The sequence below is a fragment of the Gopherus flavomarginatus genome, chromosome 10, assembly GCF_025201925.1.
Source record: "Gopherus flavomarginatus isolate rGopFla2 chromosome 10, rGopFla2.mat.asm, whole genome shotgun sequence".
Lineage (NCBI taxonomy): Eukaryota > Metazoa > Chordata > Testudines > Testudinidae > Gopherus > Gopherus flavomarginatus.
Window position 1 is genome coordinate 54,068,215 of NC_066626.1, and position 17,177 is coordinate 54,085,391.

General features: G+C 41.2%; 1 protein-coding gene across 12 annotated transcripts in view; it reads right to left on the minus strand.

The window, feature by feature from the left end:
- The window catches only part of FMNL2 (formin like 2), a 279,611-nt gene that overhangs the window by 83,360 nt on the left and 179,074 nt on the right, over positions 1 to 17,177 (minus strand). For 7 of the 12 annotated variants that reach the window (XM_050969191.1, XM_050969188.1, XM_050969192.1 and 4 more), the window contains exons 5-7: positions 12,233 to 12,316; positions 8,533 to 8,685; positions 6,772 to 6,891 (exon numbers count right to left, since the gene is read on the minus strand). In XM_050969191.1, the coding sequence (XP_050825148.1) occupies positions 6,772 to 6,891; positions 8,533 to 8,685; positions 12,233 to 12,316 (357 nt within the window). The remainder of the gene's footprint in view (positions 1 to 6,771; positions 6,892 to 8,532; positions 8,686 to 12,232; positions 12,317 to 17,177) is intronic. The other 5 variants (XM_050969196.1, XM_050969199.1, XM_050969195.1 and 2 more) reach the window with 1 other exon arrangement.

A 17,177-nucleotide genomic window follows, 5' to 3' on the forward strand; every position in this document is an offset into this window, starting at 1 on the left:
TTGTGTCATAGCAAATTGTATCAGGAATTGCCTTTTAGAATTCTCTCTGCTAGGGGGTTACCACATCCTACCTTGTTGTCTCAGAAATTTCCATGGCTGCATCTGTTATGCTATTAGAAGAGTAAGAAATGGCAACTTTAGTGACAAATGAGCGTCAAGTGATAAGCTATGGAGAGCTAAGCAAAGTTCTGTCGCTTGGTCAGAACTGTGCACTGTTGGTTTTCAGGGGCTTGTGTAAACTTTTGAATTGCTTTCAATTCACACGAGTTTACAGGCCCTGAGTTTTGAGCTAAAAGGAACCCAAAAACATAAATAGCTCCAGTTCACTCAAAACTGGATGCAGGTTTGATAGACATAAGACCCAAGTTCACTTGAAAAGTTGTAAGCATTTAACTAACCCAGAGGTGGGCAAACTACGGCCCACGGGACCCTCCTGCCCAGCCCCCTGAGCTCCTGTCCCGGGAGGCTCTCCTCCCGTCCCTCCCCTGCTGTTCCCTCTCCTCCACAGCCTCAGCGCACCCCACCACCAGCGCAAACTCTGTGCGGCGGGGCTGCAAGCTCCTGGGGCAGCGCAGCTTCAGAGCCCAGCCTGACCCGGTGATCTGTGCTGTGCAGCGTAGCTGTAGCACCGCCAGCCACCGGTGCTCCAGGCACTGCGGTAAGGGGGCAGGGAGCAGGGGGGATTGGATAAGGGCAGGGGAGTTTGAGGGGCTGTGGGGAGTGGATAGGGGTTGAGGCGGTCAAGGGGCGGAGAACAGGGGGGTTGAATGGGGGCAGGGGTCCCGAGGGGCCAGCCAGGAAGGAGGGAGGGGTTGGATGGGGCAGCAGGGGGCAGTAAGGGTCAGGGGTTCCGGACGCAGTCAGGGGACAGGAAAAAGGGGTGGTTGGATGTGGCAGGAGTCCCAGAGGGGGCCATCAGGAATGGGAGGAGGGGTTGGATGGGGCGGCAGCGGGCAGTCAGGGGTGGGCGTTCCGGGGGAGGTCAGGGAACAGCATGTGTTGGATGGGACAGGAGTACGGGGGGGGGGGGCTGTCAGGGGACGAGACGCGAGGGGGGAGAGGGAAATGGGGGGGCGAGCCACACACCCCTTCCCTAACCGGCCCTCCATACAATTTCCGAAACCTGATGCAGCCCTCAGGCCAAAAAGTCTGCCCGCCCCTGAGTTAACCTATACTGAGTTTCAAGGCCTGAATTCAGACAGGTGACTTTTAGCAGGAGTTGGGGGTACTCAGCACTTACAGGATGAGACCTAAACTTTATCATGAAATATGAAATCAGGCAACTTTTGTGTGGTTTCAGTTGTCGTAATGAAAGTTTCATTACATTAAAACTGGAGCTATCTTGCTTCCTCCTTTCTGTCTGCAACCCGAGAGCAACGAGAGCTTTGAGGTCTCTATCCTTGGTCTGCTTTGCATTGCTGGTTGTTTTAATAAGCAGACACCATCTGTAAAGGGCACCTGGCCCTATACACTAACATATTAAGGGGTTAATTCACTACATCTACCCACCATTTAGCACTGATTGCATGGTTTTCTATAGACTATTTGAGTAAACAATTGTGACTGTGTTCAGAAACTGCCAGTGCTGAACACTTAGGCAGTTTTTCCTTCCATTCTCAAAGTGGGAAATTCACTGTTTGCCCAAATAATGAACTCAAGCTATCCAAGTGTAATATAAATTATTATATGCTAGTTAGGAGTCAGATCTATGCTGAACAGGAATTGAAAGCAATGCACAGCTCTGTGTGGCACAAGGGTCATCAGTGTGACTAGATACTTCCCTTTTGGAGCCCCTATTTGAACATGAATTGGGAAATTAAAGACAGTTGCCTTTACTCATTAAAGTACATATATTTGTTAAAAATGGAGAAAAAGCTCCAATATAATGTTCCAAGTTACTTGTAGTTACATAGAGATCTTTTTTGTAATTCTCTCACATCTGTTTCAAGGCGCTAAAGAAAGAACAAGTGATTTACGTTTTGGATGTTAATAATCAAACCTACTGTTATCTATATTATACGTTTTTTAGGAAAAAGTCTTCAAAATCCAGTGCATCTTTTCCTTCATTTTCAAAATTCCTGTTAATATCTATAGATTTTTTTGTCAGATGTAACAGGTGGACACAACACTCCTTACACTAATAAAAGGTGACTTGGAGAACAAAAGCAGGATCCAGAATTTCAGGCTGCCTGGAGTGCCAGAAGAAATGGAGTCTGGGGAGTGAGAATATTTTGAAGTTCAGTAGCTTCTGGGATTACTCTGGGCCCCCACTGCCTACAGATTATATAAATATGATATTCACCCAGAGATTACCTGAAAAGAAATCTGCTCAGTCTGAGAACTCTCCTGATCCACTCTCCTAACTACTTATGTGCCTTTCCAGATGCCTACTCAACTCCTTACATTAGTGAGCACATTTAAGAAGCTGGATCTTAAAGCATCTACATTCAATTTGTAATCTTATATATTAATCTCTTCTGAAGAAGCAGAAGCAACAACTGTAGGCAACGAGTATGAACATATCTTTACTGCATCTGGTAAACCTGCAGCTAAACAGAACCAGCAGATGTTTGTTCTAAGATTCTCCTCTAGAAGAAAATCCTTTTTCAGCTAGTCAAAAAGGTGACAGAAAATTTATCTAGTCCACCTCTCTGCCAAAAGATAGCGAGCTATCCAGTTCCGTGGACTCTGATATAGACTAGTGGGTTTACTCCAGCAACACTCTTCGTGTTTTTGCTCTGTGCTTTGGGCTTCCACTTGGGGCAATATCCCTGCCTCCCCTCCTCTCCCACCACCTTCCACACCATGGATCACTGTTAAACATTCTATATTCATTACGCTCACAGAACTTTCATTGAATTTAGTGGCTACTCAGGGTGAGGAACAAGTATAGAATACGCAATAGAAAGCTGCAGTGCAGAGAAGATATTCATACTGCAGACCGGAGAATGGAATTTTGCCCTTGATTCCCATATGCTCCCTATATCAAATGCTACTTGCCTCAAAGAGACTTAAGTGACAGACTGGTGACGGCTTTAGCATGTGGACTTCTTTACTTTGATTCTATGCACTGGAATCAGTATTTTTTTTTTTATTTAGTGACAACCATAATACTGCCCTATGGTATTTGTTTCCTTCCTAGCATTAGAATAGACTGGCAATAGCTCAGACCCCTCACTTAGAACTGAGCCAGACTTGGGTGGATGAGGTTATGTCCTAAGCTTCTATTGCTTTATTTTCATTTCTTGTTACCAAATGTTAGGCTGATGTGAACATTCAGACGATTGTTGGTTTTGATTTCCTCTCTGCTGCACGTCAAAAATTATGTCATTGATAGTATATTTATCCTAGTAATTAAACTCATATGGTTCCTCTTTTATTACCTTTGCCCCTCTTTTAAAGAAAACCTATAAAAAGTTGTTTCTGAAGAAGAAAAAAAGGGACCCTCGCCATGTGTATGCTCCTGTAGTTTATAATAGTTTCGACAGTTAGACATTCAAAGGGGGGGTGTGTCATCTGTGGCTGGGCTACTTTGTTTTTATACTTGTGCTGATGTCTGCTGTGTGAATGTATGACCCAATATTTCCAAATTTGTTACTCTGCACCCATATGGAAAAAGCCAGTTTAAAGGAAAGGAAAATCATTGCTGATTATACATTACAGACAAGGTTCCACAGTCTCATCTAGTCCTTATCTAGATTTAAAAACAGACCACTTCAGAACTAGTGCAACCATTTCTTTACTTTTATTGAATTTACTAAGAATGTGTTAATGAGTTTAGTTCCTATGAAAGGTGCTGAGCTGACACCTTCAGAGACTGGAGAGCTCTATTTTGCCATAGATTGGTATAGCACAGATTTCCACATCTGTCATCTAGCCAGCCTGGAGACCTTAGTGGTTGAGAGACTACTTCAGTTTCCATGCCCATGCTTCTCCAGTAACACTGCCAAGAAGAGCTGCCAAAGGAGCTCATTGCTTAGCACTTTGCAGGATTGAACCCTAAGCAGTCAAACTTACAAGCAAGTCTAACATTTACAAGCCATTCATGCAGCTTCTACAGACTCTTCACGGACAACTATAAAACACCTGTGCAACAAACTAATGTATATAAAGTGAATGATGGCCCCAGTACAGCAAAGTGTTTAAAGACATGCCTAACACATTGACTTCAGTGGGACTACTTATGTGCTTAAAATTAGACATGTGCTTAAGTGCCTTGGTGAATGACGCCTATCGCACTGTATTGTTATTCAACTTTCCAAGTCCCACCTATCTAGATTAAGGTTTTACACTGTCACCCATGACCATGACGGTCTTCATGTAAAATCAATAATAATAAAGCAAGTCCCTAGTGGACTTCATGGAGTCACTGGCACTTCTCTATTTCTGGGGTTAAAACTCTGCTTGGGGTAGAATTTTGTTTTGTTTTTTTTTGGGGGGGTAGGGATTTAGGGATAGAAGCGGGTGTCAATGTTGTGTCATTCTGATGTTGGCAAGACTCTGGATTTACCTGATTCCCTCTGGTTCCATAACTAGATCCCCTTGACTGATAGATAATGAACTTGCACTCTATAAAAGGCAAGGAAGGATGCTCCCAAAAAGGGGAGGCTTAGAAAATATTTTTAAATGGTAGCACCAACAAGCATTGAAATAACTGAGGCACATCAGCATCTCCACTCTAGCTGGGCCATAAACATTTGCTCCTGTTGAAACAGAATGTATGTTATCCTTGATCCAAGAACAACTTTTCCACCCCCATATACCATTCTTAAACAAGGAAAAGAACTCTTCCAGTTGTTTCAAAGTTGCAGATATACAGGCCCATGAATAGAGATTGCGTTAAATTTGGAGACTAAATTAAATCATCAGAACATGAGATACAGGGATTTTAGTCCTGTTCTAAGTGCAAATTTGAATAAATACTGATTCTGAGGGAACCTTATCACCTCCAAAATATATACATATGCATACATACAAAAATAAAATATATTCAGGATACAGTCAACACCTGACGTTCTTACGTCTTTTTAACTCAGGAAAGTTTCCATAGATTCCTATGATAGAAATGAAGTTTGAGTACAACCCAAGTAAAGACCTCAGTATTTGACCTATTCAGCATACACAGAATACATAATGGAGAAGGGTGCTCAAGAATTTGTATTGGCTTAAATTTGAAACGAGAGCATGACTCTCAAGTGGGAGTAATGCTGTCATCCCAGTTAAGTGACAATACAATCCCTAAAGCACCACTCTCTATCATATATTTCAGTTAAGCCACATACATTTCTTATTCTGCCCCCATTTTTGTGTTTTCTGTCCCCAGTCTTGCTATGCTCTTTCCTCTTTAAAATATACTAGTTGCTATGAAAACAGTTATGAGACTGGAATTTGGCAGAATTTGACTAAGAGCTGCAGAAAGTCAATTAAAGTCACAACTTGAAAAGTGATGGATAATCTTGATCATGCATAAGACAGGGACAAACAAATGGATAGAAAGACAAGTACAATGCTATCAACTATTAGGGATTTATAGTAGGGATAAATTTGGCCTATACCAGTGGAGGGCAGAATTTGATCCTACACCTACTTCGCAACGTTGTTTGGTTTTTATTTCAGATTCCCTGTATTTTAACTAAACATAACTATAACCCAGGCATTAGGACAATCCAGGACCCTATGGGAATATCTATACTGCAAGAAAAGACCTGTGGCATGGCTGCAGCTGGCCCAGGTCAGCTGACTTGGGCTCACGGGGCTCAGGCTTCAGTTCAGACTCTGAGACCCTCCAAGCGGGAAGGGTCTCACAGCCAGGGGCTCTAGCCCAAGTCCAAATGCCTACACTGAAATTTTATAGCCTCGCAGCCTAAGTTCTGAGAGCCTGAGTCAGCTGACCCAGGCCCTGAGATTCAGTGCCGCAGGTTTTTTACTACAGTGTAGACATACCCTAATAGCTTCAGCTAATCTTTGAAGACCTATACAAGTTAAACATGGTTAAGAATAATTCAAGCCCTTGGAACAGGTGTAATCCAAGATGCCTGCCATCTTACAGAAATAATAATAAAAATGATTGTAAAGAAATTGACATAAGTCAGGTGCTGCTGATTTCTACAGCAAAAGGTCCGTTTCAGAAAAAAAAATTCTAATTAAAAAGGCTTTGAAAGTTAGTTTATTTCCCTAAAATGCAGTTTTCCTGTAAAAAAATGCATCTTTTAGGATGAAGGGCCCGGAATACAGCAACTGAAGAGGGGCTTTGGGATCCTACTTGGTTACAGACCTACAGTGTTTTCAGATGCACCTGAAATAAGTTTTTATTACTTATCGTTATGTGGCCAAATCCTGAAGTTCTCAATCAGACAAAAGTCTCCGTAGGTCCAAGTAAAAATAAGTCAGAGTTTGAGTTGTTGTTCTTACTATTAGCATTAATACTACTAAATTATGCAATACTATAAACATCAACTATGGATTTGCGGTGTATGTATAAATCTTATCAAACTAGTCACATGAAAACAACTGTTTGTTTCAAAATACAATTTTCAACTTTATTTTTTCTTTTTACAACCCACTCTGCAGAACCAAACTACACTTTAAAATATGTGTTATGAATTATAATGTGATAACTGCACATTTTGGAAGCTGGGAAGCCCCACTTTTGGCATAGTGCCTCACCTAAGACACGTGGTTATCATATTATAAAACATGAGCAGCAGTTAAATACCCTGCTACCATGTACTATGCAGCTCTCCTGGGTGTAACCTTACACCTGTGACTTACGAGATTTTCCGGCTTGAAGCCTCACCAGCAGAGTGTAAACTGAAGCCGCTCCAGAGACAGTTGGGTGAAAAGCAGCTCTGGCGGCGTTTGAACTGAAGTTGTTCAGGCAGAGAAACCGATCTGATGGCATTTTGAAAGACGGATGAGAGTGGATGAGGAAAAGATACGGAATGAATGATAGGAGGAGGAGGTTTGGAAAAGGGAGAAGTGGAGAAAGGAAGGATGCACAGGAGGAGGTCGTGATATGGAAAAGAAGAGCAGGAGGAGGAAAGAGGGGATACGTGAAAGAGGAAAGAAGGATGGAAGGAAACAAGAGGAAAGGAAGAGAAAAAATGTAAGCAACATGTAATGCACACCTGAATTATTTATTCCTGGTATACTAGTCTCACACACTTCCCAGTGACAAAGAACAGGACTAGAATCCACCTAAAATAACATTCTTGAATGATTAATACCAGACTCTGAATTAAATGCCTATATTAAAATCCTTTTGCAGTCCACAAGTAGCATAACGGGGTGTGTCATATTGGCCTTCTCTGGGGTACCAGGCACAGTGACAGAACTTTTTAGAGGAAATTAGAGGACCCACTCTAATAATTCAGTGCATCGATGGGAATAAAAAAAGATTTCTCCTGTGCTACAGTTTCAGGAAAACCCTGTCCCCTGGGCCAACTTGATTTCACTTCATTTTACAATTCTATGTATTCTCAGCAAGGGTTGTGTCCAGCTCCAAGTCTCCACTTTTTTCCTTTTAGCCTTCTGAAATCCTTGAATTAAATCCTCTAGACTTCAGATCCATTCCAACTGCTGCTGTAGCTTGAAGTGCATCCATTTATCCCCTGATCTGTGACTAAGAAAGCCCAACCTAGCAGTACTTGGCAAATCAAATGTGAACTTCAAGTGGAAGATCTAGAATAAATGACTAAATACTTGGTGGTCCCAAGTTTCTTTATCCTCTCAATAGCTGATATTAACCAGAAATATCCTAAAGAGGCCAAATAACTAAAAACCACAGACCATTAAATTCCATCTGCCATATTGAATTGCTGACACAACTGATTATATATTGGTACCCTAAAGTTGCTGTTTATTATGTTGAGTAACATTAAAAAGTATTCACGTAGCATGAACATATATAAAATAGTCCCCATCTATGCTTTCTTCAGCAGTTATCCTGTCAGATATCACAACTAAATAGGGTGAATATGTGTTCAATTCCTGAACAGGAGACCTCAAAGTAAAATTCAGAGTATTGCCAGAGGTGATGGTGAAATTGCTACAGGGAAATGTTCTTCCCTTTGATACAGTGCTCCTGCATGATGTTCAGGGAGCAATGTGCTGTTGGAGATACTGCATTTTGGATGAGATGTTAGATATGAAAGCCTGGCCACTTGCGGTCATTAAAGACCACTTGGCACTGTCCACAAGAGAAGAGATTGCACCCAGCGTGCTAACTACATTCTAATTTGAATAATTACATTATTCAATTGCTTCAATTACTCTGCCACTGAAAATGGACAATATATTTCTCTCTTAATCCTCTCAACTGTTGCATAGAGCTGCGGTGTGCTGTTAAGTTACTGCTTCATTCCACCTGAAAGTTGGTTGCTTTTCAGTGCAACTGTTTTGTTTCCTACATATGTCGAATCTGTACAGGGCTTAGGGATGAAAGGTGTTATACAAATGCAAATTATTATTATTATAACTTTAAAACCAACATGATCCTCCTCACTCATGCACCCACATTTCTAATGGCCTTACCGTAGAGTAGAATGCCTGCCAGAGCGGGAAATGCTATTGCCAACTGGCGAGGGTAAGTTACTTCCTCTATGCAGGTCTTCAATGGAACGGCTCCAAGGTTTGGATTTATCCATTGAGTTTTCCACATTGTTCTCCAAGCTTTCAAAGTCAAAACTGAAAGGAAATAGAAATTCCAATGTAGGTTTACACAAAAAAAGATGTACATAGCTTTTTTCCTTCCTGTTAAACATCTGCAGATTTACCAAGTCCCAACAGATTACAAGAAAAAAGAAAAAAAAGCAATGCAAAACAATTTCCCTTCAGCTGGAACACAGTGCTAGATTCAAGCACATTTTGCAGCAAATTTGGAACTTGACAAAAGGAGAAATGAGCAACACAGGGATATAATTTAAGAAGAATCAAACAGCCATGAATGAATCTTATTTCAGTGTAAAAAAATAAAACATTGACTGATTTGCTGATGAATAACAGCCTTGGAGAGTTGAGGGGGAAGCTCAAAGCTGTCTTAATTTTATTTTAATAAATCAATACATGGTGTGGCTATTAATTTAATTTCATCCATCAATAGTGACTGAGCATTTATACTGGTTTGTTGGCCAAAGCTAATCTTGAACCATATGTAATACATTTCTGAAATCATTATAGATTTTCTTGATTTTTGACTCCTTACCCATTTCGTTGCCATTTAAAGCAAGAGTTGGTTGTTCCTCTTACATTTTTTGAGGTTATTACTTACATTTACCGTGGTAGAGAGAGAAAAAAAAAATCTAGCAAGTTAACTTGCTTCCACTTATACAATTTTAGGAGCGAAATCTTTAAAACAAGCTGTGTGCAGTTTTACCAGTGTTAGTAATATTTTAAAATATATAATTTTCCTTAATTAATTTTATTATAATTCCACCAAAAGTCTCATTTCTTTTCAACGGTAATACACCCCCATCCCAATATAATGCGACCCAATACAACACAAATTCGGATATTATGCGGTAAAGCAGTGCTCCGGGTGGGGCGGGGTACGCACTCCAGCGCATCAAAGCAAGTCCAATATAACGTGGTTTCACCTATAACATGGTAAGATTTTTTGGCTCCTGAGGACAGCCTTATATTGAGGTAGAGGTGTATATATCTGCATGTATTCAATCTAAAAATAAAACTTTGGCTCCACTTAGCTAGAGTTTGCATGTACAATACAGTGTAAAGCGCTATCTTTTCTTAACACATTCATTTCATATAAGAAGTTATATGTACAATGTAATTAGGGTTGGCATATTTTTTACCATTTTGACAGAGATCAATTCTAAGGATTTTTTTTCTATTTTTATTGATTTAAATTTTCCTATTTGCACTAAATTATGAGTTTTAAGCATTTTAAAGCAATATTTTATCTATTTAAATTTTCACAGTTGCAGGAAAATAGAAGGAGAGGTCAGACAATAATTATTTTATGACACTGGACACTGATATTCAAAAACTTAAAGCTTTATAACTGTAAATGCACAAATTCACTACATTCCATGACAAAATACACAAAGCAAATATCCTTACATCAAACTCTAATACGTTCTCAAGCAGCAATTTTACCACTTTGCCTATTTGTAAATGCAGATTCTTACTTATGGATTTTTTTTTTTGTTGGTTTATGTGCATACAACAAAATCAACACTCACCAACACTTACCGTCAAAAATCAAATCCTTCCAAGCCTAAATATAATGAAGTTAAACCCTGTGTGTATGTGAGAACATATCCTCAGTTGTTTAAATTACCTCCATTTCAGTCAATGATTTGCATTGGCCCATAATAATTTTTTCCAACTTTTGCATTGTTTTAATACAGAATAAATAACAATATATTTGGAAGTGCTGTCTAGTGGTAAGGTCAGACAAATGGGAACCAGGGCTCCTTTTTTATTCCTAGTTTTGCCATTGACTCCCTATGTGGTCTTTTAACAGATATTCTCTCTTGAAATCTACCTATCCATGAAAGTGATCTGATTATACCTACCCAGCTTTACCAGAGTATTGTGAGAATTAGTTAATGTGAGTATCCTATATACTCGATTATAAGCCAACCCCCCACCAAGATGGACAAGTAAAAATGGAAAATTTTTATAATCCATTCATAAGCCGACCCTATAATTCAGGAGTCAGCAAACTTTGGCTCCAGGGCCACCAGGATAAGCCGCTGGGGGGCCAAGATGGTTTGTTTACCTCAAGCGTCCACAGGCACAGAGGTAAATCTAAGTAAACAAAGTTTCCCAGCACCAGCTGCTTACCGTGATGGACTGGGACAGCAACTGGTGGGGACATTTCTGGGGAGGATAAGCTGGGAGTCAGGGGAGTAACCCCTGTGACCACCCCCCATGTGACCCCACCCATAGCCGGGACCCCCACACTCTCCACATCCCATCCCTTCCCACCTTATATGTGGAGGGCCAGGGGCAGGCTAGGCAGCGCGTCTACAAAGTGCTCCTGCGGGTCAGACCGGGCGCCACAGCCACAGCATGTTCCAGCGGACTGGGCGGCATGGCCACAGCCTGCTCTGGGGGGCGAGGCCAAGTGGCACGGCTGCAGCCTGCCAGCCCTGGAGCTCCCGCTGCTTCAGAGGCTGGGGGGAGAGCAGCGTGGCAAGAAGCGGAGAGATTCTGGCCCTGCCTCTTCCCTTCTAGCTCTGCTGGCTGTGCTGCCCTCTTTGCTCCCTCTGTTGTGGGGAGGGCCTGTGTCCCATCTCTTCCTCTGTATACCCGTTCATAAGCCGACCCCCTTTCTGGTGCTTCCCTTTTTTACTAAAAAATAAATCAGCTTATGAATGAGTATATATGGTATTTTGCTTTGAACTTCGTAGGAATTATTTTATCATAATACAACATGGCTGAAAATGTAGTCTGGATGTACTTAGTTCAACCTTGCCTATATAAAGTGATTAATATTTAAGAATATAACGTCCATTACATGATCTTATGATATTTGACGGAAGGAACACAAACAGTGGGATCTAAAAGAAGCTTTTGGAAAGGAAGGCAAAAAATTGACCATTTTTCTTAGGCCAATATCTGGATGTAATGCTAAATTTATTCATTCTTTATTGTACTTTGTCCCACTCAGAGGAGATCAAGCTAAAACAGATATAATTAATCTTTAAAAAAACTGCCCTGACCAGTGGTGGATTAGCCACTGGGTGAACGGGGCCTGTGCCCGGGACCCCCACTAATTGGGGGCCCCCCAGAAAAATGGGCACCCTGGGTGGGGTTGGGGCATGGTGGGATTGCCCTGCTCTGCCCGCCCAGCACTCCTGCCAGGAAGCAGGGGAAGACCCCTCACCCCGGGAACGTGGTAGGGGGTGTGGGGAAGGCCCAAGGGACTGCAGGCAGAAGAGGTGGGGAGGGACCCCTACTTGCTCTGGCCCATGGCCACACAAACTCCTAATCCGCCTTTGGTTTGGACAGCATAAATATATAAGGAAAGTTTTTTGTTTTCCTTCTTCTCTGCAATATACTCTGATCTACCATTTGGGATGTAATTTTGCCATTTGCTCTGGTTCTAAGGAACCTACATAATTTTGTGCCAAGCTACTGCAATGGAAACAACTTTACAGGAATAGCACAGCATCCGACTAGATATTACTCTCTGCCAGTCTATCTATATTGCACTATGTTGTTTTGTTTTGCGAACCCTGATGAACAAAAGCCATGTTTTACTTACGTGACTGCGTACTGTGCAAATGACAAATATTCCACCAGAACATCCAGGCCTTTGTTTTCTTCATTCAAAAACTCCCTGACCCATCTGTTAGAAAAATCATTAGAGATCAGTGCATTTGATTGTTCACTGCAGGGGCATGTCTGACGAAATTCTTGTATCAGTCAATCTACAAAAACATCCATTGTGTGAAAAGAAATATATTGAGCAAAAGCTTTTCATTTCTCACTCAAGAAGGGTTCAAAAATATACTTTTATGTGTGGAAACAAACACCTCCGCAGCACCACAAATAAGAAAACATTCTCTACCATTAATATCTATACCACTCACACTTTGCACTGCTCAGAAGAACCTACACAGATATATTGCTGTTCTTTTTCTTTTTAATAAAGAAACCTGGTTCTGGCAAGTGCTGCCCATTTCCCCATAATAATTAAGTTCCTGTTGAAAGGTCCGGTATAATTTGGAGTAGTTAGTAGACACATACCATGACGACACTACCAATGTAGCTGAAGCTTCCTTCCAAACCCACATTTATCTCCTTTCTGGCACAGCAAGCTGCACAAACCACAGAACCAGCCAATACTAGAGCAGCTTTTATGGGCTTCTTGAAATGCAACAGTCATATGAATTGGCTTCATTTTTTCCATGTACTGGCATTTAGTGATCTTTCAAGAAGTTATAGGCAACAAAAAAGCTAAGGAATAATAACATCAAAGATGTACTTCATACCTCTTTAAAAATAAGTTTTCCTTCTCATACTACTATGATCACATTTTTTTAAAAAAAGCTTTAACCTGTTGAAGTAAATTCAAGCCCCTAAAGCAGAGCCGTGCAAAATATTTACAATAAAATCTGAAATCCTGCAAAATCTAACTGGTTATTATTGAAAAAGTGAAAAATTCAGGGCTAGTTTGCCAAGGTTTGAGAATCTGGACCCAGTTTTGAGCAAACATAAGGGGTAGACAATGGGTGGAGATTTGGCTTCATCCCCCATACATCCTCAATACACCAACCAGCATAGCAAAGTATGTATCAGTAGCAGATTATTTACCCCTGGAATAAATTGAGAGCCGAGAGTGAATTATGACACAGAGTTACAATTCCTTCCCTGGTTTGCTCTTGGGGCAGTGCATTTGTGTGATGCCCTTCACTCAGGGGAGACTGTAAATTTACAATCTAGCCTCGAGGCCTTATGTTTTAGAGCATACTGTTTACGCTGTAGAATAAACATCTTGGTATGTATATTACTCCTGGGGGCATTCTGCACCAAAAGATTTAAAATTCAGCACACAATATTTTAAAATTCTGCACATTTTATTTGCCAAAATAACACTATAAAATCACGGCAGTTTCAATTATTTTGGTAATTTATTTCAAAATACCTGTTAGCAAGTATGTCTATAACAATACAGACACACAAAAATTCCCTCAGGAGCAGAGAGTTAAAGAAACCCCGCTGACAACCCAGTTCCTGTTTCTCTGCTCTTTCTTTCCTCCTTCCCCACCTCCACCCCGGCCAGAGCCCAGCCAGGGGGCCAAACACCCACAACCTCCTCCAGAGCCCAGCTGTGGGCCCCCCGGCCCAGATACTCGCACCCCTCCCCCCAAGTCCAGATACCCACAGTCCCACCTCCCCCAGCCAAGCCATGGGTGCCTCCCCTAGCCTAGACACCTATCCACTCCCCCCAGAGCTCAGGGATCCAGAGGGAGAAACTCAGGCTTGTATGGAGATTCCTGTGTGCCACCCTCTCCTTCCCTCAGGGCATGCTGGGAATTGCAGTGGCCAGCAGCCCCTAGTGGTGGCTAGCAGCACTGCAGCCCATATCTGTGAGGGAAAGGACATTCTACGTGCATGTTCTGAATCGCACAGTGTAGCAGAATTCCCCCAGGAGCAGTATATGATATACATTTTGCCACACATATCTTTCATCCAGTTGACTGAAGGAAAAAAATCGTTTTGGAAATTGTACTGATTTTTTAAGACTGTATTATTTACAAAATAAGCCATAATGGTTCCTTTTGGAAATCTGTGATATGTCATAAATTTGTATTTGAGAATGACACAGCCTGGATGCTTTTGGACTCTAGTGGGAAATTATTTATCCTGGGAAAGGGGAGAAACAAAGCAGGAAGCAGCAAGGACTCAGGAGATGGAGTGCGCTTAGATGTTTGCCACATATCAAGAGTGTTCAAGTGTTTCAAAATGGTGCTATATATGGATCCAAGATGGAAAGCTATTATAAAACACGCGGTTCACACTGTATTGGCATCTATATATTCATTCAAGTACTAAGATGTTGTTACTAAGATTCTTAGTTACACTCATTTAAATATGGAGCAGCTCCACTGAGGACACTTAATTTTCTGCAGTACTTTACTTCTATTAGCATAAAGAGTTCTCTCTTTCACTTCTCCATGGAACCCAGAGTGATTTCATTTTCTCTGCAGCTACTTGGCAGCTCCGAATCCCAAAGTTGTCAGCGGATATGGCTGCATTTCCCACAGATTTATGTTACCTTTTAAAGCAACTCTCAGCCCTTGGGACCCCTCCCAGCACCCATGTTCTATACCTTTAGGAGCTCTTAGCATAGCTATAGTCAGAAACGATTATCTTCCAAAAGAAGTGTCATCATTCAGTCAATAGTGAGGCCATGGCCAGCCAACACTAGCATTAAGAGTCAAACAATCAAAAGTGCCTTTTATAATTCTTCTCTTCCCCTGGGATGATCGGAGTTCACCTCAGAAAAATGGAAGTGTCATTCTGTAAATCAGACTTTCCTTAATGATGCCACTTATTCTACTTTGTCATCCAAGATAAAGTTGTCTTGCTGTGATGATGTGATATGTGTGTAGTATCCCAAGAGACTTTGGGATAGTATCAGTGTTCTGATAAACTGCTTAAGGGATTCAGAACAGCCCTGATGAAAACTGAGCACTCCATTAAACTGAGAGAGGTGCCGTGCCAACCCCTCACTGCTATTAATTACAACAGAAAGGACATTCCTCTCAACTCCCATCCCAAATTGTTTACAATTAACCATAAAAAACTATGCAAAAACAAACAAACTATTTTATCCAGGCAGAAAATAAGACTTGCTACACTTCTCCCACCACAGAGGTAGGGCCTCATACTTCACCAAAACACCAAAAGGCTGTCGCTCCCGGCAGTGCTGATGTCTGGATTCAATTCTATGAACAACCACATGGAAACAACTCCTTCACATTTTCAAATCTTGTAAGAAGGAACATGTCAAGAATTTCCACACAAAACAATAGGCTATGCATTATGATACTCCTTGTCTCTTACAATATGCCAGAGAAGCACAAAGGATTAATATATATTAATTTCCAATAGCACCCATAATATGCTCAAAACCTAGTGACCCCAAAAAGACCCCAAAGAAGCTTACAATCTTGTACAGGGGGGAAAGGGGAAACTGTCACCTTTAGAAACTGTCACCTTTACTAAAATAAGTAACCCACCCAAGGCTGACTTTATGAGATAAAGAGGTTCTTTAGAAGGATTTTCTTCTAAAGAACCTCTTTATCCCATAAAGTCAGCCTTGGGTGGGTTACTTATTTTACACTGTGTGGCAACAGCCACACATCACCACTCTGATGTTATAAAAAAACTGCCCACATTTTAGCCGTAGTCAGCCATGGACTTTAATGGGAGTTGAAAGGCTAACTCTGGTGCAAGTCTCCAAAAATTCAAGAGTGAGCTGATGTGCTGAAAACCTCCACTGAAAATTCCATGGAAAAAAAATTGTCCACAATATTTTGTAGCTTGTACTTTAGCTGCTGACGAACTACTACGATTGCTTACAGATTACATTGGCTTACTCTGGCAGATTCATCCTGAAACTTTGCAACCCTGCCAACATGGTATTAGAAATTATGGTCTCACTTCAGTATTTGATGGTCAATTTCACTTCATTTCTGCAATGTTTCAGAAAGTCTTTTGACATTTTGTGGAAATCCCGGACATGCACTGTCCTACTGTATTTCATCACAGCTGGTTGCCAACTGCAGTTTTGGCTCTTAAGGAGTGGAATCTTGATTTTAATCCACCATAACCTGAGGCTGTTGCTTGCTCCCATATTTAGTCTCTGGGATTTAGCAGCACACCACAACATACCATGGAACAGACATACAGCTCTCATGTAGCTAAGCCAACAACTATTGCCAGGCCCATGTAAGGAAAGAGGCCCATTGGAAAGACATCACAAAGACAGTGCTCACAATGTTTACTGAAACTACTGCCATCACCCCAGGACAGAGGTTCCTCAAACAGATTAGTACCAGCTCTTTGTCGCATCAGCCTAACTAATCTTTAGTGAACAAACACCTCAAAATTTATTTTTAAAATATTGAGTGATTTCCCACTGTCCAAGACTTAGCTGGCAGTCCAAGGACTCCCTGACAGTGCTGTAGGTGCAGAAATTCTGTCCGCGCAGACAGTTCAATGTCTATTTTACTCTGTCTACCTGATCTCTCTGGTAATGTACATCGTTTATAAGTATGAAGCAGCTGTGACATTGTTATGAGGCAAAGGGACTTACAGAAATAATATGTGGAGTGCAACCAGCTTTTAGGGCCACTAGCTTTATCAAATCCAGATTTAAAATCAGTTACTTTCTAGGACCTCTGTGCCAAAGAAGCTAGCAGACAGAGTTTTCTGTTGAAGTAAACCCGGTGTGGTTAAGAAAACAGCTGTTCTTTTGCATCAGTCAATCTGATAACAACTATTCCTTTCCTTGTTTCATCAAGATATAATTGCAAAGTGCAGAAATCTTCCGAAGGAGCCTATTTTAGGTGCACACATACTGGAACAATTTAACAAACTTTAAAGAAATCGTATTTTGGTCTGACATGCTAATACTGAATAATGCTTCTACTCCATCAGTTTCAGAGTCTGGTTCTGAGTATAGGTTGGCAAAGTTG